Consider the following 18,413-nt stretch of genomic DNA (forward strand, 5'->3'; position numbering starts at 1 on the left):
TGCCTAACCTGTGAATAATCGTATTGACATTTAGGTAAGTGTTATGGCAGGGCATGACCAAGGAGGGACGATCCACTTAGTGCCTCTGAACAAACAGGGTTTTATCACACAGAACAAAAGAGATAGGGAGAACCAGAAAACAAATTGACGACAAGGGGTAAAAAAAAACAGGTAAAGTACACAAACTAAGGCAGGGAGCAACACAGGAACAACCATAGCAAACATGGAAAACTACCACAGCTCCTAACACACACACACACACAAGTTGGTCTTCCTATCTAAATAGGGACCGTCCATTCATTTCTATGGGAAAAACCCTAATCCCAGCCACAACACCCTTAACCTCTACCCATCCCTAACCTTAATCATAAGTAACCAACCCAAATACAAGACTTTTGGCATTTTTACTTTTTTGATTGCATTCACAGATTCTTATAAAACTGAGGTTATCCTAATGGGGACCTCAAAAGATGTCCTCAAAAGTAGGGAAATTTCAGGTTTGATCTATGCAAACCCACACACACATACACACACACACACAATAACAAACACAATGACCGAATAAGGAACTGAACAAAGGCAGACAGTTAAATTTATTGATAACAAGACTAGACGAGGGACAGGTGAGAACCATAACCAATTACTAAGGATGCATAACAACAAGGAACAAGGGAGGGGAATTAACAGATTTAACACATACAGAAAAGGTCCAAACACCAAGGGATACTAAAACAAGGAAAACTGAACAATGAACAGGGAACAAAAACCAAGGAACTGTAACTGAAATACAGAAACACATAATAAACTACGAAAACACAAAATGACAAATGTTAAATAACAGCTAGTTCAGGCTGGCCTCTGGCAGACAGAATAAGGGAAACTTCCAAATTCATAAAAAAACTAACTGGATTTCAAATAAAAATGAAACTGAAAGTGCAGAACATATACAGATATTGTTGCAAGGCTGCTTTTTTGGGGGTTTGGTTTTGCCAATCCTAACTTCATCAGGCTTCATCAGCAACTGCTGTTGTCATGGAACAAGGAAAATCAGAGCACATGAGAATGCACTACTGACATCCTCTTTGCTAATATACGTAAAAACAGTGGCGCCATTTTCCATGAGCTGTTAACCACTGAGTCTCTCTGAGACTGCACGGGTGGTGAATCAGCTGGAAAGTCACAGGGATCTGTGGTATCCGGGGTGAACTTCTCCAGGCTGATGGTAAGGCTGTCCTCCTGGCATTGCAGGCAATCTTTGCTTCCATTTGGGAGTCAGTTCAATGTCCATGATTTCCAGGCTGCAGGTTCCTGCCCCAGTCTCCATTCTCCCATTCTCACAGAGGTTGCCAGGAACATGGACAGCTCCATCATCTCTCCATGTCCCGGAGAGGTTATCAAGGGTATGGTCCTTATCAGACCCATTGTTTCTTTTTTTTTCATTGTCGTTTTGTTCTGTTGTACAGGAGCAGCGGGGTTGAAGTCGGCGGCAAGCTGAGCTGTAGGTGGTGGAGGGTTTTCTTGGTGTTGCACTGGTTTCTGCTGGAGAGGTGTGTTCATGAGTGGTGTGTAGTGTCTGGGAGGTGCCCTCTTTTCAGCCAGCCATGGTGAGGCCCACTGTAGCTACTTGGTGTTTATAATTATTTTAATAGTCTAACTGACTTTTAATGTATTGAGTGTGGCAATTACTCAGGACAACAAAAAAAAAACATTTTTTTAAATCATCAGAGTCCAGCAACCTCACCTGAGCACCTGTTTACGGATCCCTCAAGTGCCTGTACTCCTTACTCCCATCACTCCTGTTCCATCTTTGGTAAAATTACACAGCAGTTTCACCACCACCGCTCAGTCCAGACTCAACCACAAAGCACCATCCATCTAAGTCTATTAATGAAGATTTGTTATTAAAGAAAGACTGTAATAAAGTTTTTTTGTTTTTCTGGTTTATGACTTTTTAAGGGTTTATTTGAAAGTACACATTGATATACACATTACAACACCAGGTCAGTCAGGTCAGGTCAGGTTGGGGAGCATGCGCTGATGCAGCCTGTTGCCGCACCCACCACACACCAAAACTCCTCGGGATCCTGGCTGGCGATCCCCCAGGCAGACACAGAGGTGATTAGGTTTATAGTCTGTTTACAGTTTTTCAAAGTTGCTTTCATGTTTTCCATTTTGGGGTATGTAGATGAAGCAGGATTTAACCTAATCAAAGTAAGGCGACGTGGCAGGAACATAATAGGTCAGAGGGCCACAGTAGATGTCCCAGGCCAGCGTGGGGGCAACATTACAATGTGTGCTGCTGTTGCTGAACATGGAGTCATTCACAATGCAGCCACCACTCGGCCCTGCAACACCGACCAGCTTCTTCAGTTTTTGGTTGGGCTCTACAATGCTCTTATTCCAGAAAATGCAAGTGGGGTTGTGAGGGCCAACATGTCATGCTATGTAATTTGGCACAATGTACGTTTTCACCACTCAAACCATGCGAGGGAATGGTTTGAAACCCACCAACAAATGATGATGGTGTTCCTGCCGCCTTAGTCACCATTCCTCAACCATATTGAGGAATTCTTCTCTGTTTGCAGACACAGCAGGCCTCTCACGTGGGCCCCTGTTGGTACCAGAGGCCACCTCAGGACAGGGACAGGGATGGTCCAAGGTCATGACAGGAACCAGGGTCCATGGTGTGGGACTCAAGGCCTGATCCTGGGGATCCCAGTCCAGGTCATTCAGGTGTGTTCAGGATCTGATGTGAGTTCCACCTTCTTCTTCCGCTTCTTACTGCACAGCAAATGTGCCAGTGTTAAATTAACACTGCATGGTGTCTATATGTGTCCACACCATTCAGTGTTACCTTTAACACTTTACAGTGTGCAGTGAGTGTTGTTTTTACAATGTTAATGTTTATTAACTCTTATAGTGTTCAATTTAGAACCTAGAGTGTTGTCAAAGAGTCTCCACCTCCACATATCTGCCCCATTTTAATATGCGCACAAGATGTCATAAGGATCAGAAGAGCCATCCCAGATTTACCCACCATCATGAGAAAGACTCTGACCAAAAAGGATCTTACAGCTTTTTCTTGCTTTTTATTAAAGCTTTGTTGGCTCAGTTCTGACTGATTTTGAGGATTAGAGCGTTGTGGTCTTATAGCATTTTGCTATTGAGTCAGAGGAAAAACTCTTGGAAATGTACAGGGCAGGTCTCCGGAGTGGTATGTATTTTAAGGGTGTGGGGGTATGTTTGCCAGTCCTGCCCTTGGATGATTAACATATGTGGAAAGGTGTTATGACAGTGGCGATACCCTTTTCTGGGCAGCTCCTGGTATCACCCACTCTGCTGTACACCAATGGTGCTGGATGTATATTTGCATAGCATCACACAATACTGTTTTTGACTTAATAGATTTTTTTTAACCCACCGCGATTGTGATGAATAAGACAAGAGAGCAAAAACTACAGAAATGGCTCTTGCGTGCCAGCCAGGGACCAGGTAGGATGGTTTAGCCTCCATGGCTTAAGTAGAGAAGGCATTGGCAGGGAGGAAAATACTATGGAAAACAATCATTTTGTTTCTTTTCCAAGCCTGGGCTCTCTAGGACGATCTTTTGGACCTTATGTAACTGTAAAATTTAGATTTATTTGGGGACGCACATATATAAGAACTGCACTGCTCAGACCAATTAACATGCACCAACCTGGAAAAACATATAAAGAAATGTGGTAAAGACTAATATCAGTGCCATACCATCCTCGATCGTGGTGGGTTTCTAAAAATTAAGCTTAATGAAAATCTTAATATTAAATGAGCAAAGTGATTTGATTTGTTCTATCGCAAGCTGTGGTCTAAAAGCAACGAGGCCACCACACATTATATCTGCTTTAGCAGAAATACACTCCTTCAGTCATTAAGCTTACCTTTTTTCAGCCCTGCTAAATAATTGTGTTATGTAGTCTAACACACTCTAACTCCATAACCTGCGTTTGGTGACTGGTATCATACATTTCACACACTTTTATACCACAGGCGGTTCTCAGCACAGTTCTTTGGTTATCAAGAGCTGAACTGAAATAAAACTTGCATAAAAAGAGAAAAGGCTATGTTGGTCTGAGTCTTTCTTATTATGGTGGGTTAGTAAAACACATTTGAATGCCCAAATGAGTTCAAATGAGAGTACATTAAAATAGGGCAGATATGGGCCACCCATTTTGTACCTGTGTGCCACCCATATGGGCTTGCAATTTGGGAAGAGGTGGAGACACATTGTCTTAACACTCTAGGTTGTAAATAGAACACTATAAGAGTTAATAAACATTAACACTGAAAAAACAACACTCACCGCAGACTGTAAAGTGTTAAAGGTAACACTGAATGGTGTGGACACATATAGACACCATGCAGTGTTAATTTAACACTGGCACATTTGCTGTGTGTGGGGACAGGAAATTGGCTCGGAGAAGCCAGCAAGTGAATGATAGGCCGCTAGTTCGGGGAGGCCAGCGGGTGGATGAGAGGTGAGCTTCGGGGAACCCGTGACCACTCTCCTCACCTCTCCTAACTAATGCCACATCGTCATAACCTCCTGAGGATCGAAGTCTGGGATCCGTCAAGCGAGTCTTTTACCCACAGATTGAAGAACCGTTGCTGCACAGGAAGGCAGGAACAGGTGTGAGGGCAAACAAATACGGGGTTTATTAAATGAACGGGAACAGGACAAATACAAGCAGACCACATGGGGTCAAACAAATCATACAACTAACGATAGAAAAAAGCCCTGGAGCACTGGCATTGACAGGACAGTGTAAACATGCTGGATTAAGCGGCTAAGTGTGAGAATGTGCGTCTCATACTGCTCCTAAGGAAGGGGGAAACCGTCTTAATCCTTTGTCATCCCTAACCTAAGTTCCCATAATTAGGCTTGCTGAGCTACCTACAGTAAACCCTGACAAAAGTACAGAGGTTGGCGTCCGTCCCTAAACTGGTGTCTTTAGACAGGGAACAAACCTAGGTAAGACATGTAGATGCGTGCACAGTCTAATCTAACCCCTCAACCTTATGAAGCAAATACTGTAAAAAGGAGTTAATCTCATGGCAATCGTATACTCTCAAAACAGGTCTCTCCTAAAACAGCACAACAGAAACCGAAAGCAGCCCAACAGACTAGCAGCTCGATCGCGCCAGGCAGGAGAATGTCGACCCCATTGTTCCTCTTGGCATGCTTGGAACTTAGCCCTTACCTCACCGTTTGGGTCAATTTGACATGAAAGAAATATATATTTTAAGTAAGGTTTTCATCTGTTTTCTGTGTGTCTAGGGAGATTTACAGCCCTGAGACTGGAACTCTGCTGCCATTATGTGGTCAAAAAAGTCATTCAGGGTAAGAAATGGTCCTTCATAATGAAACAGGTGGAGTGTATTAATTAATTTGAAAATTAAATTATAAAACGTTTAGTATTGGGGTGAATTTGTTTCCAAAACAGCATATGGAGAGTACAGTGGATATAAAAAGTGTAAACACCCCTGTTAAAATGGCAAGTGTTTGTGATGTAAAAAAAATGAGACAACGATAGATTATTTCAAAACTTTTCCCACTTTTCACATAAACCTGGCATTTTACATGATAGTGCAGAGGCTAGCACTGTCGCCTCACACCTCTGGGACCCGGGTTCGAGTCTCTGCCTGGGTCACATGTGTGTGGAGTTTGCATGTTCTCCCCATGTCGTTATGGGGTTTCCTCCAGGTACTCCAGTTTCCCCCCACAGTCCCAAAACATGCTGAGGCTAATTGGAGTTACTAAATTGCCCATAGGTGTGAATGGAATGTGAATAGAAATATTTTTTCATAAAATATTTTTTCAAAATATTGTCATATGGGCCATCAGTACTTGTTACGAAAAGTAACACTAGTTTCCAAACTACTTCATCGGCTCATAAAATCAGCCATATTTAGACTGATTGGCTAGTGCTGGTCAGCACTGGTCACTAGCTGATCGATTGGTGCATCCCTCATAATTACAGATTTAAAACTCTTGACGTGTGGTGTCATCACATAAAACTCCAGCACATTGTGGTATGATGTTAGCTTTTAATCCTGAAATACAGATGATTAATTTCTACATTATTAGTATTACACTTGTTTTTATATGAACTATAAACACACCTGAACTATATGAACTAGAAACTCAATATTAAGAATTCCAAAGATTGCCTGAATGACAAAGTGGTCTACAAAGGTGACAAAGTGGTCTACAAAGATTGCCTGAATGACAAAGTGGTCTACAAAGATTGCCTGAATGACAAAGTGGTCTACAAAGATTGCCTGAATGACAAAGTGGTCTACAAAACAATGCAATCTGACTCTTTATTTTTCTTTTTCATTGTCCCTTTAACTCTGTCCAGCATAAAATCCACGTTTTTCAGAAGCACTGTCACCTGCCTGTCACTTCTGGTGTTCCTGTTATTGAAGACATGGCACCTGTTCCCACATTTCTCCACTAGGGCTTTGAGATCTATCTGAGCATTCTTCAGGAAGTCCTGAATGGTGATGCCCTCCAGATCATCACCATAACTGAACAGAATTATCATGCGCTGTGTGACGTCTCGGCCAAACAGGCTTTCAGTCTGTTCCACTAACTTCTTCTCTCCCTCTGTGAAGCGACCCAACTGTAACACCAGAAGATAAATACAGGGACCTTCTGATACCAAGGACCTACAGGTGTCAATGTGGGACTTCGGATCAGGGAAAGAGTCACCAAAGAAGTCTGGTGTGTCGATGACAGTGACCTGTCTCCCCTGAATGGACTCAGTCTGTTTTTCACACTCTGTGGTCACTGGTTTGGTGCTGAGGACGGACTGGAACCCTTTTCTGCCCAGTATGGTGTTTCCACAGCAGCTCTTCCCCGAGCCTGTCCTGCCCAGAAGCACCAGTGTGACATGTGCTGCTGAAAGACAGACATGTCACTGGCAGCATGAGATATTAATCCTGAAGTTCATGACTACATGCCTGTAACACATAATACCACATATATCCACCTTTCATCATTGTTTATCCAGTACAGGATCATGAAAAGCATCTTGACACACACACACACGCACACACACACACACGCTCACACTCTAATGGCCTATCATGGTGTTCTGTTTGTATTTCAGTTAAATCTAAAGCTGACTAGATTCACTTCTCACAGTGGTAGTTGAAATTTCCCTCAGAAATCTCTACTGCAGCTTAGAAAACTTCTGCATGTATTAAATATTTATTTTTTCTGTGCTACAATTGCATTTTTATGCTGAAATTCACTATAACCAGCTGGAATAATACATGAAAACTGAAAGTGCTTTTTGTGTAAAGTCAAACAACAAAGTGACATTGTCTAACAGGAAGACGGAGAATTCTGAACCCTTACCGTCAGCTGCTGCCATACCGGTCCTGCTGCTCTCCGAGGATGATGAGAATGTGCTCTGATCACAGTAGCACTGGGTAAAGAAGAAACTTCTCCACTGCTGAGATTGAGAAGAGACTGATATATTTCACTTACTGCCAAGTAGGAGGGAGGCGGGACTACTGGGGAGGAGTGGAATCATTTTAGGTCACAAAAATACTGACAGAACCTGAAAGAACCTGAAAGAGCGGTAACAGACTCCGCTCCTCTCCAGGGAACAATGAATCTCGGCAAAGACACAGGTTAGTCACTTGTAGCATCTACTCTTTTCATCACAGAATTTCTATGCTAATTCATTTTTGTTTTGTGTAATTAGACACGTATAACTAAACAAGTTTTTGACCCCTCACGGTCTTTTTGGTTTTGTTGTGTTTGTAGTGCTTTCTGTTTTGTTTAATAAACCTTGTTTTTGTGTTCTTCGAGCCGCCAGTGGGTCGTCCACCATTTTTTCTGTGTACACTATGCCACGTTCTCGTGTCCGAGCCGCTTGGAACCATGACACTAACCAGCATGGGCATCCTGATGAGGGCTGAAACTTAAACATGATATGAAAAGGGAGCATGAGATAAGTGTGGTACGAAACCAGAATAACCAGATTAGCTGGGAATGAGAAGAAAGACAAGAAAAACATCCAGGAGCTGGACAGCACAGTAAAGCTTTTAATGCATCTCAAAGAAGAGCATGTTTTATCTTAATATGAAATATTTAACTGTTAGTAAAAATAAATGTAGTATGTTGTATTTTAAATAAACTATATTCACGCAATACCCACTTCCCAACATATTCTAAGAGGAGTAGACATAAGCATAAAGCAAAAATATATAATATAAAAGCACTTAATACACCAAATTTCAAGTATTATTGTTATATATTTCTATACTATAATGAAAAATTCAGTTCAATTCAAAGTGTCAGCAGAACTTACACAACATTGAAATTAAAATCTTAAATGTATACAGCTTTACTCGGAAATACTGAATATTCAGGAGTATTCAGAAATATGACCCATTTATTTCTTTACAATCCTGAAAGCTTTTGAAACCTTTATCTTGAGTTTTTGTGAGAAACTCAATTTGAGATCAGACTCCTCTGCCTTAATTCTAGCTTCCTTCAGCTCCTGCTCGTATTCCATCCTGATTACAGATAACCTCTTTTCAATCTCCTGGTCCACCGCACTTCTCAGCTGTACTGCAAGTTTTTCTGCTCTCTCTAATCGCTCTTTCTCTAGTTTTTCTCGATGGAGTCTTTTCTTCTCTATGGCTGCTTCCTTGATCTCCTCCTCCTTCTCTCTGATCTTTGCCTCTGCCTCCTCATACATCTCCTGGGTGTAAAAGTTGTCTCCATTCAGGGCCATCATCTTGTCAATCATGTCCAGCAGTTCCTTCACTTGGTCCCTATTAGACATTGTCTTGTTGTCAAAGACACAGTATCTGCCCCCACATTTCCTGATCACCTCCTTCAGGTGTGAGTTGGCATCCCTGACAAATTCATGAATGGACTGGTTTTGGAGGTCATCTCCACGGGTGAACAGGACAATCATGAATTTATTTGCTTCTTCACCAAAGATCTCCTGCAGAGCTTCAACACACATCTTCTCCTCATTAGTGAATCTGTTGAGCTGCATCACCAACAGGAAAGCATGTGGCCCTGGGGAGGAGACCTGGATACATTTCACTATCTCTTTCTGGATTTCGTTGTTGGGCTGCTCAGTGTCAAACAGGCCTGGGGTATCGATAACAGCCATGGGTCTGTCAAATACTATAGCATGTTGCTTTAGACATTGGCTGGTGACTGAAGCACTTCTGAGTGCAGATTCAAACTGTTTCCTGCCCAGGATGGTGTTGCCAACTGCGCTTTTCCCCACTCCTGTTTTACCCAGCAGGACAATCCTCATTTGTTGGCAGTCAAAGGGGTGTTGAGGTCCTTCTTGTTTGCTAGTTTTACCTCCAGCTGTAAGTAACCATGCTAATGTGTTAAACTTCTTTAACAATTGAAGGTACAACAAGATGCAAAGCTATATAAACATACCTTATCCATCAATGTTAATCATCAGTCTGTTTATAGATAATGCAGCGAAATAATCCAACCAAAAAAAGATCTCACATTATAGAGTCTAATAAAAAGGACCTCTAAATACATGGTACACAGTTAAGTCAATAAATGCATGTTGAAGACAATATTTCAACGTACCTTTTGTTACCTTCAGATCCATTTTACCCTGAAGAGAGCTTGCAGGAGAGGTGTGTCAGGCCTTATAAAGATTTTTTTATATGTCACCTGGATGTGACTCCCCTACAGTGCTCCCACCCACAGACTTCGCTCCTACGTGACGTGTTAGCGATGACCGCGCCTCCTCCAGCTGGTATTCCTGTAGACACGGTTACAAGTATGAGATATGAACATGGAATGCAGCATTGTCTGTCTCTAACGGAACACACAAACCATACTGCCATGTGTAATAACACAACACAACAACGGTTGTGAACGGTTGTCAACAAAAACATCAAACAGCTTCAGAATGTCTACAGGCAAAAAGGTCAAAGCAAAAACACAAAAGCAAATTTACTTATACAGTATAGCACCATTCAGACACATGGGCAATTCATGGGCAAGTGCTTTAAAGTAAATTTATATTTCATCCCCACAGTGTAATACATCACACTCACACACACACACACACACACACACACACACACACAAATCATCCTCAACATAAAACCTTTTCATTCTACTTTGCATACAAACAGCATTTTTTAGTCAGCTTATGACATTGCTCTTAATTAAAACAGAAAGTGAAATCTAAAACCTATTTGGCAAAAGGCTCTACAAATAGATGCCTGACAACAACTGAAAGTGCGATAGACTGAAAAGACCCTCATATTAAGTTACTCATCAGTGAAATAAAAGAAATCTTGCAGATTGTGACATTTTTGACCCATGAGCTGTTTGTCAATGTTTTAAAATGAAATGAATCAAGGAACAATGACCCCTCGCCTTTCCCCTTCCTCCGCTTCTCTGTGAGACTCCAACTGAATTGTTTTGATTTTCGCTGTGCATTCTGGGAGTCTGTAAACCATCACGACCAAAGCTGTCATGTTCTTTACAATCAGAAAGGAATAGTATTGGTTTCTATTAAAATTCTCTGACAAAACCCTAATTGTAACATACATTAAGATTTTGCCACACAAAGCAGAAACTATACTATACAGAAGTGCCACCGACTTTATGGGCTTGGTCTCATCCGAGATGATAGTAGCACAGTGGAACTGTGTTATGTGGTCAACATTTCAAAAAGCCAGACCACCATGTTGTCAGCATTAGGTCCAAAGCCAGCATCTGTCACAGTGTGGGGAGTGTCAGTGCCCATCCAGATCCTTTTTCAGGTTACCCTACATTGTACAACCCATTTTCTGCCTGGATTACTGGTGCATGGCTGTGTAAGCAAAGACTGTGTCTGCTTGGAGTCCTGGCCTGTCACAAATTTAGAATAGCTGATTCCAAGAAGTGTAAAATACAACAATTCTACAACTGAAGACCGGCAAAATGGATTAATGGAGGAAAATTCTGCTTGCTAGACTGTTTTCTGTGCCCTAATGCTTAATTAATAAGCGTTATTAAAAGAAGTGGTGATGTCACACAGTGGTAAACACTCGACTGTGCCAATTTTGTTGTAACATGTTGCAGTAATCAGATTTTACATTAGTGTATATTTACAAAAACAATGAAATTTACATGGTAAAATAATTGTAGTGTTTTCAGTATTTGGCAGGGTGAAAGGAATTTACAAATCACTTCTTTTTGTTTTGCTTAGCTTTTTTCATACTGTCCCAACTTTTTTGGAATTGGGGTTGTAATTGACTGGATATTATTTACCCAGTACAGATAAAATTAGTCATGGTCTTACACTCTGTGTTACATGCGGCTGAAGACATGTTGGCCTGTTTATCTGATGCTCTGGCCTTCTCGTGCTGTAAGTTTGCTTGGAGGTTCTGGAAGCTCAGTCTCACAACCAAAACCAGACTCTTCACTTGATGTGTCAGCCAGTACTTTCCTGACAGGTCTTAAAACAAATGGGACAAGAAAGAACGTAACATATCCTCCTGAGACCCAAGGAAAAAAGTGTCCTTCAATTTTAGGTTATTTGTCTTTGGGGGAAATAAGACATCTTACAATTTAGATTTTTTCAAATTTATTTTTATTTTTAATTTCACAGCATGTCCTCTTTAGTGTACAACAGGAATAAACACGTTTCCTTACATCAGTGAAAAGATAGATGCAAAAACAAAATGTCCACTACAATGGACATACTGTAAATGAATGGGTGGGGTCTGAGGAGGTTGCAAAGAGAAACCAGGTTCTGCATCTAAATAAGAACTGGGCTTCAGCAAGACCAAGTAATTTTAATAGAATTTACAAGAAAACACACACAAGCCTCCTCTTGCGCTTTATCATCTGCACTGGGTCGGTCTGCAAGATGCTCAACTGTTCTAAGTTTGACTCCTGCATCAGCATATATGTCTGTCAAATATCCATGTGAATGGTACACAGATCGACACAGTCATAGAGAGACATTAATTACGAAACATTTTAGTCAGGGACGGATTACGGACCGGGCCAGCGGGGCCGCTGCCCAGGGGCCCTTGGGGTGCAGGGGGCCTGTGGGGCCCCTAGCCCAAAACAATTTGCAACGCTTATCAACAATGTATTTTCGTTTGTCTATTTTAGAGGGCCTACATTCTTTGATCCTCTGCCTACAAGGACCCCTGACCCTATAGGGCCTCTGATGGAAACATGGAGGGAGGGCGTTTGGCTGCCAAGGGCCCTTGAATTGTGGTGGTTGTGGTGGTGGTGCTGGTGGTGGTGGTGCTGGTGGGGGGGGGTCGGTGCTTTCAGGGGGCCCCCGGCCCTGCTATAGGAACTTTAAAGGGAAATGGGTGCATGGGAGCCTACTTTTAGAAGGCCCTCTTAGGCCCTCTTATTATGGTCCTGGCTTCTGGCTACCAGGGGGTCCTAGGGAGGATGGGGGCTTTGGGGGCTTTTACAGGGCCCTCTGATTATGAGGGCCCTACTAGGAGGCCCTAGGGAGGAGGGTGTAGTGTACCTTTAGAGGGCCATCTGATTACAAGGGCCCCTACCATGGGGCCCCTGGCTTCTGGGGGAGGGGAGGGGGGCGTGTTAACAGCCTTACAGAAGGCCCTCTGACTAGGGAGCGGTAGCATGGTGGGATGGAGGCGGTTAACCTGCCCGCTGAGTGGCCCCCAGACCAGTGTAGCAGTGTAAGAGTTTGACCAGTGTAATCACTCCCAGGGCTGTAGTGGAGGCTAAACGCAAGTAAACACGGTTTACCCACCTCTGAAATTTCAGAATTAGAGTTTACCCACTTCTCAATTGATCTAAATGCACATCATAGTATAGTTTATGCACAAAATGTGATCACAGAATTCGTAGTTCACCCACCTCTTATTTTACCACTACACCCCTGATCACTCCGTTCTGTAAGGGGATATGGTACACAGGTGGATTCTGGCATGGTTCAGCTGGACACGGTACACATGTAGTGTGATCACTAACCGTGCCCCAACATGGCTCTCACTGTCAGAGATGGGTAACCTGGTGCTAACATTAACGTGAGGTAATGGCATTAGGCTGTACTGATTATAATTTGAGATCCAACTTACTGTATCAACTTAAGCCACCTTCTTTTCACTTTTTCCGAGGTAAAAAGCGGCAAAAGATAGTTTTGTCAACATCATTCTGCTTTTACAACACGGTACGCCGCACTAGTTTGGACCCACAAGTGGCATGATGACGTAGCAACTAGCCATCCCAGACAATGCTGGCGTTTTTTTTTTTTTGTTTTTTTTTTTTTTGGGGGGGGGGGGGCCCTCGCGAACGTTTTACCCAGGGGCCCACACAACCCATAATCCATCCCTGATTTTAGTTACCTGCCTCTCCCATTATTGGCACATTGTACATTGCCCAGTCTGCTTCTGGAGATACTCTGTCCTTTACAAACTTGGTTATATGTGCTGACTGACCTGCAGGCCAGTAACACCCTATGACTCAGCTGTTCTGATACAGTATCTAAGGGAAGTTCATTCTACCACATACTGTAGAAGCCAAAACTGAGAAGAGTCTAGATGCATGTCTTCCTTGTGCCTTGAAAGACGGTGGGACCATTTGAGCAATGCTGTAGGATCGGAGAGAGTGTGATGCAGTGTGGGGTATGATAAGTGCATTTAGGTAGGAGGGTTCTGGTCCATTTTTGGCTTTGGAGGCGAGAATCAGGGTTTTGAATATGATGCGGGCAACGACAGGAAGTCAGTGGAGGGAGCGTGACAATAGTGTGGTGTGGGAGAACTTGGGAAGGTTGAAAACCAGTCTGGCAGCTGCATTCTGGATCAGCTGCAGAGGATGAATGGCACTTAGAGGCAGACCTGCTAGGAGTGAGATAGAGTAGTTTAATCTCGAGATGACAAGGGATTGAACAAGTACCTGAGTGGCCTGTGAGGAATGAAATGGATGAATTCTTCTGATGTAAAAGAGGAGAAATTGACAAGAGTGAGAAAGATTAGCAACATGAGAGGAAAAGACAGGTGATTGTTCATGGTCACCCCGAGGTTGCGTGCAGTGATCGAAGGAGAGATCAGAGAGTTGTCCAGGGCAGTCACAAGATCTTGATGTGGGGACAAATCAGCTGGGATGAACAGCAGTTTAGTTTTGCTGTCCATGATGAGGTATCTGCCAGATATGTAGAGATCTCAGTGGAAACACGAGTGTCTGAGGGAAGAAAGGAGAGGATAGGAGTGGTATAAGAACTCATATGCGGATGTGACCTCACCAAGAGATCTAGTATAGAGGGAGAACAGAAGAGGACCAAGGCCTTGTTTTATGAGATGAGGAAAGACAGCAGGTTTTCCAGCAGTTCAGTTATATGCCACAGTGTCTGTGAGGATATGGTAAATGTTTGTTCGACTGAAACATTTGCATACAAGTATATGAAATGTATATGAATATTTATATACGGCGCCCTCCACAATTATTGGCACCCTTTGTAAAGATTTGTAAAATGGGTTAGAAAAAAATCTACCTTTCGGTGAAGCAGCTTCATGTCACACTGAAAAATTGTGAAAAATCCAACCTTTCATTACATAAATTTATTCCACAAAAAAAATCCTTCATCAAGACATCATAATCTTTAACAAAAACACATGTGCCACGATTACTGGCACCCTTGGAAATTATAGTGAACACAATGTAACTGAAGCATGTTTCCCCTGTAAATTGTAGACAAAAGACAGAATCCTACCTTACCAGCAGAGAAGAAATTCAAAACAGAACTAAAAGCACATTTAATTTAACCCCCTAACCTCTAATTTAAGGAATTGAACCCCTCTGGTTGGAAAGGAGCCTGAGCTGGTGGGGGAGGTAGAGAGATACTGGACAGATGAAGTTGTGCTCACCTCAATGCGACTCGGGCTCTGGGACCAAGCTCATGAAAAGGGTCTGGATCCTGTTCCACTCTGTAGTTGCCCTTGGTGAGAGGCACCGGGCAGGTGTGGGTCGTCTCATAGCGTAATAGAGTAACTTGTCTCTCCTGTGATACCCCAGGCCTGGTATCAAAGTACATGCTTGCCTGACACATTGGTGTAAGAAGTATGAACAGTCAGGATTGCAGACGGTCCACGGCTCGCTGTTTTGGCTGCATCCTCAGTAATCATGATTCGGACATAACCCTCATAAAAACTGCTTTTTGCTTTATTTATATATGTTACTTCCATATACACAGGTTGTTGTTCTCATATTTGATGTTTGACCAAAGTGTTTCTGAAAATGATATATTTATGCTGTTTTCAGTATCCTATAATTACTGCAGATGATTTATTTTTTACTGTATGATTTTTCACTATTTATGAAAGCATATGGTTGTCTAATTTATATTGCATGTTTGAGCTTCCTTTAATTGTTTGCTGGGTTAATTCCTCCAGGGGAGGGGCTAAAGTCTATACAGACCCTGTGGAGGCCTTTTCTGGGGGAAGAGTGTTGTTATCTGTCAATGGTTGTAACTGACACAGGGGCGTCCAAGATATAGCCTGCATAGGTGATTGTTCTTGGTTTTATTTGTATTAATATTATGCAATTTTGCACCTTTCCCAGAAGACTGAATACTACCTTTGACCTCTCAGCCATTTGTGACTAGTAACCCAGCCATCAAATGAACCAAAAACAAAATCCTTGTCACCCTGCCTTCTGCTCTATTATTGCTTTCACTATCCCACAAGTAACTGAAGTATTCCTTGAAAGTTATCTGAATGCATAACACACAAGAAAATATGATTGCAATGATGTCTTTTGAGAAGGGAGAGGTCTGTTAATTTTTCAGTTTTATTTTTCTGCTAACTTTTGTTACAGGCAGATTCTTTTCTAAAGACCCACATATATTTTGTTATGAAATGCCTAACCTGTGAAAAATCATATCATTGACATTTAGAAAAATGTTACGGCAGGGTGTAACAAAGGACGGACGATCCACATACTGGCTCTGGACAAAAAGGGTTTTATCACACAAGACAGAACAGATAGAGAGATCCAGAAAACAAACTGACTGCCAGGGGTCAAAAACATAATGGGTAAAGTAAAATAACTAAGGAGGGAGCAACACAGGAACAAGGTGAACACATAGTGAACACAGGAAACTACCACAGTTCCTAACTATAACACACACAAAATTTACAGTCGTGTAAACATATCTTTGTGGGGACCGCTCATTCATTTCTATGGGAAAAATGCTAATGCTAACTATGACAACCTTGACCCATACCCAGCACTAACCATAACCATAAGTAACCAAACAAAACAAGAGTTTTTGCAGTTTTAGTTTTTTCATTGCAGTCACAGATTTGAACAAAATAGAGTTTTCCCAGGAAACTGGTCCCCATAAGGCAGGGGTGCCCAATCTTATCCACAAAGGGCGGGATAAGATTGCCCACCCTTGACCTAATGTGAACCTTGAATGATTATCATTGGCCTATTTTGTTTTTAGATTTCGGATTTAACTCTTGTTTCATTCTCACATTTTACTGATAATCTCCAGCTTTAGCTTGTGTTGCAGTTTAAAGTACCTATCTAATAAAACAATAATGTACACTTTGGTATACTATGGTTTGGTAGACCTCAGTGTGATATGCACTGTAAAGGGGACTCCACATAATACTGTTTCGGTATATTATGGTTTGGTATACATCAGTGCGATATGCACTGTAGCATTGTATACCACAAAATACTGTTTTGGTATAGTATGGTTTGGTATACTTTAGTAAAATAAGTACCGAAGTGGCGATGTAGAAAGGAACACCTCAGCAGCCACATCTTTTTAAAGAGGAGATCCAGTGGATCAACAAGGTAAAAAGCGTCTGTGATGTGCTGGTACTTTTTGCAGTTTAAAGTCCAACACATATATTAAATAAAAGGATATGCCGAATTTACACTGATTATTAACTTTTGTCCTGGGTGTGACGTTAAACTGCATCCGGTTTGGCAAGCGGTTCTCTAACTTGCAGGGATAAAATGTTGAGGGCTGGTGAGGGGATTGGTACTCAAGCCACCGCAAAACAACAGCTCGAAATAATCAGGCCCCACACCCTTCTGCTCTCCACAGGAGTAGCTCTGCTGCAGCCGCCCGCAGGAAGGCTGCACACACCGTGAAGGGGATGGGGGAAAGCCTTCGGGAGCCCCATCCCCGGAATGTCTTGTCTGTCTGGCAAGATGACCATCTTCCCCTGCTGTCTGGGGAGCTTCATAAACTCCGAATTGTGGTGGCAGCACTCTCTGAGGTACGCAGACTGGGGAGTTCCCAGATCTCTGTAGGTGGATATACCTACTTTTGGTTTGGTTGGTCTGTTGGCTTTCATACTCAGGGAGTCCCTGTTGCTGTAGTGGATCGGCTTCTCCTGATGGTATCTCATGTCATTCCTTTCAATGAGTGTATCATGAGACTCAGACTAATGGGCGTTTCTTGTCTGTCATCTCAGTGTATACTCCGACCACAGTGAGTGATATCTCTTTGAGGGAGACATTTTACTCGCAACTTCACTCGGTGGTTGAAGGGTGCCCACAAGGTGACACTCCTCTGGTCATGGGTGACTTCAATGCGACCACTGGCACTGAGAGAGCTGGTTATGAGGATTGCATCAGTGTCCATGGGTCTGGTGACCGGGGTGAGAGTGGCTCCATGTTCCTTGACTTTGCGAAAGGTCATGGGCTGCAGGTCGCTGGATCCTGGTTTGTTAGACTTGGTGTTCCAGTACTGGTGGTGTAGCAAAGGAGATCGATCACATCCATGTAGGCAGATGCTGGAGGCTCCAGCAGAACTGCAGGGTCTACAGAAGTGTCCAGTTTGTGAATTTTTACCACAGACTTGTTGTCGCTACTCTGAAGATTCAGCTTAGATCCAGTAGACTACCACCTTCTAGGAGAATGAGGCTGAGCTTGGCCAGACCCCAAGATCAAGCTGTTTCTGATGAATTTCCACACGGTTTGTGTGAGGAACTTGCAGACTTGGGTGCAACTGCTGACTCTAATGTGATGTTGAAGAACTTCCATGATAAGACCATGACTTCAAAATTAATGTGCCGCATTAACGTAATAAATTTCCTAGCTTTACTTTAAAATGACATTCTGTATTCTGCATTTCCTCAAACTATTTCACAAGCCACTGACCTATATAATGGACTGCTTGTAGATATTAACTCATCTTTCCCATGATTTCATAAGCAGTTTTAGGAAGGAAGGATAGGCTATTCGGACTTGTTATGGTGTCTAATGTATTCTTAAGGGTCAAATTATGATATCTTAGAGTCAAAATAATGAGATTTAGATTTAGGTGAGTAACATGATTCCAAAAAAAGACGAACATGACAATACATTTATGAATTACAATTAATCTGACATGTTGTTCACAGTAAAACAAAGAAAG

At 42.4% G+C, this 18,413-nt stretch overlaps 2 protein-coding genes across 2 annotated transcripts; both read right to left on the reverse strand.

Annotated features, from left to right (window-relative positions):
- Nucleotides 1–6,070: 6,070 nt before the first annotated feature.
- Nucleotides 6,071–7,487, reverse strand: LOC111843950 (GTPase IMAP family member 7-like). Its single transcript, XM_023811981.2, has 2 exons — nucleotides 7,403–7,487; nucleotides 6,071–6,940 (listed from the first exon to the last, which is right to left on the reverse strand). The coding sequence occupies exons 1-2, from the start codon at nucleotides 7,416–7,418 to the stop codon at nucleotides 6,336–6,338; spliced, it is 621 nt and encodes a 206-aa protein (XP_023667749.1). The 5' UTR covers nucleotides 7,419–7,487; the 3' UTR covers nucleotides 6,071–6,335.
- Nucleotides 7,488–8,447: 960 nt separating this feature from the next.
- Nucleotides 8,448–9,389, reverse strand: LOC111843926 (GTPase IMAP family member 7-like). The gene has a single exon (XM_023811931.2). It carries the CDS (start codon nucleotides 9,330–9,332, stop codon nucleotides 8,448–8,450), a length of 885 nt encoding a protein of 294 aa, XP_023667699.2. The 5' UTR covers nucleotides 9,333–9,389.
- Between the last annotated feature and the right edge of the window lie 9,024 nt (nucleotides 9,390–18,413).

This window comes from Paramormyrops kingsleyae, chromosome 9 (assembly GCF_048594095.1).
Source record: "Paramormyrops kingsleyae isolate MSU_618 chromosome 9, PKINGS_0.4, whole genome shotgun sequence".
Classification (NCBI taxonomy): Eukaryota; Metazoa; Chordata; class Actinopteri; order Osteoglossiformes; family Mormyridae; genus Paramormyrops; species Paramormyrops kingsleyae.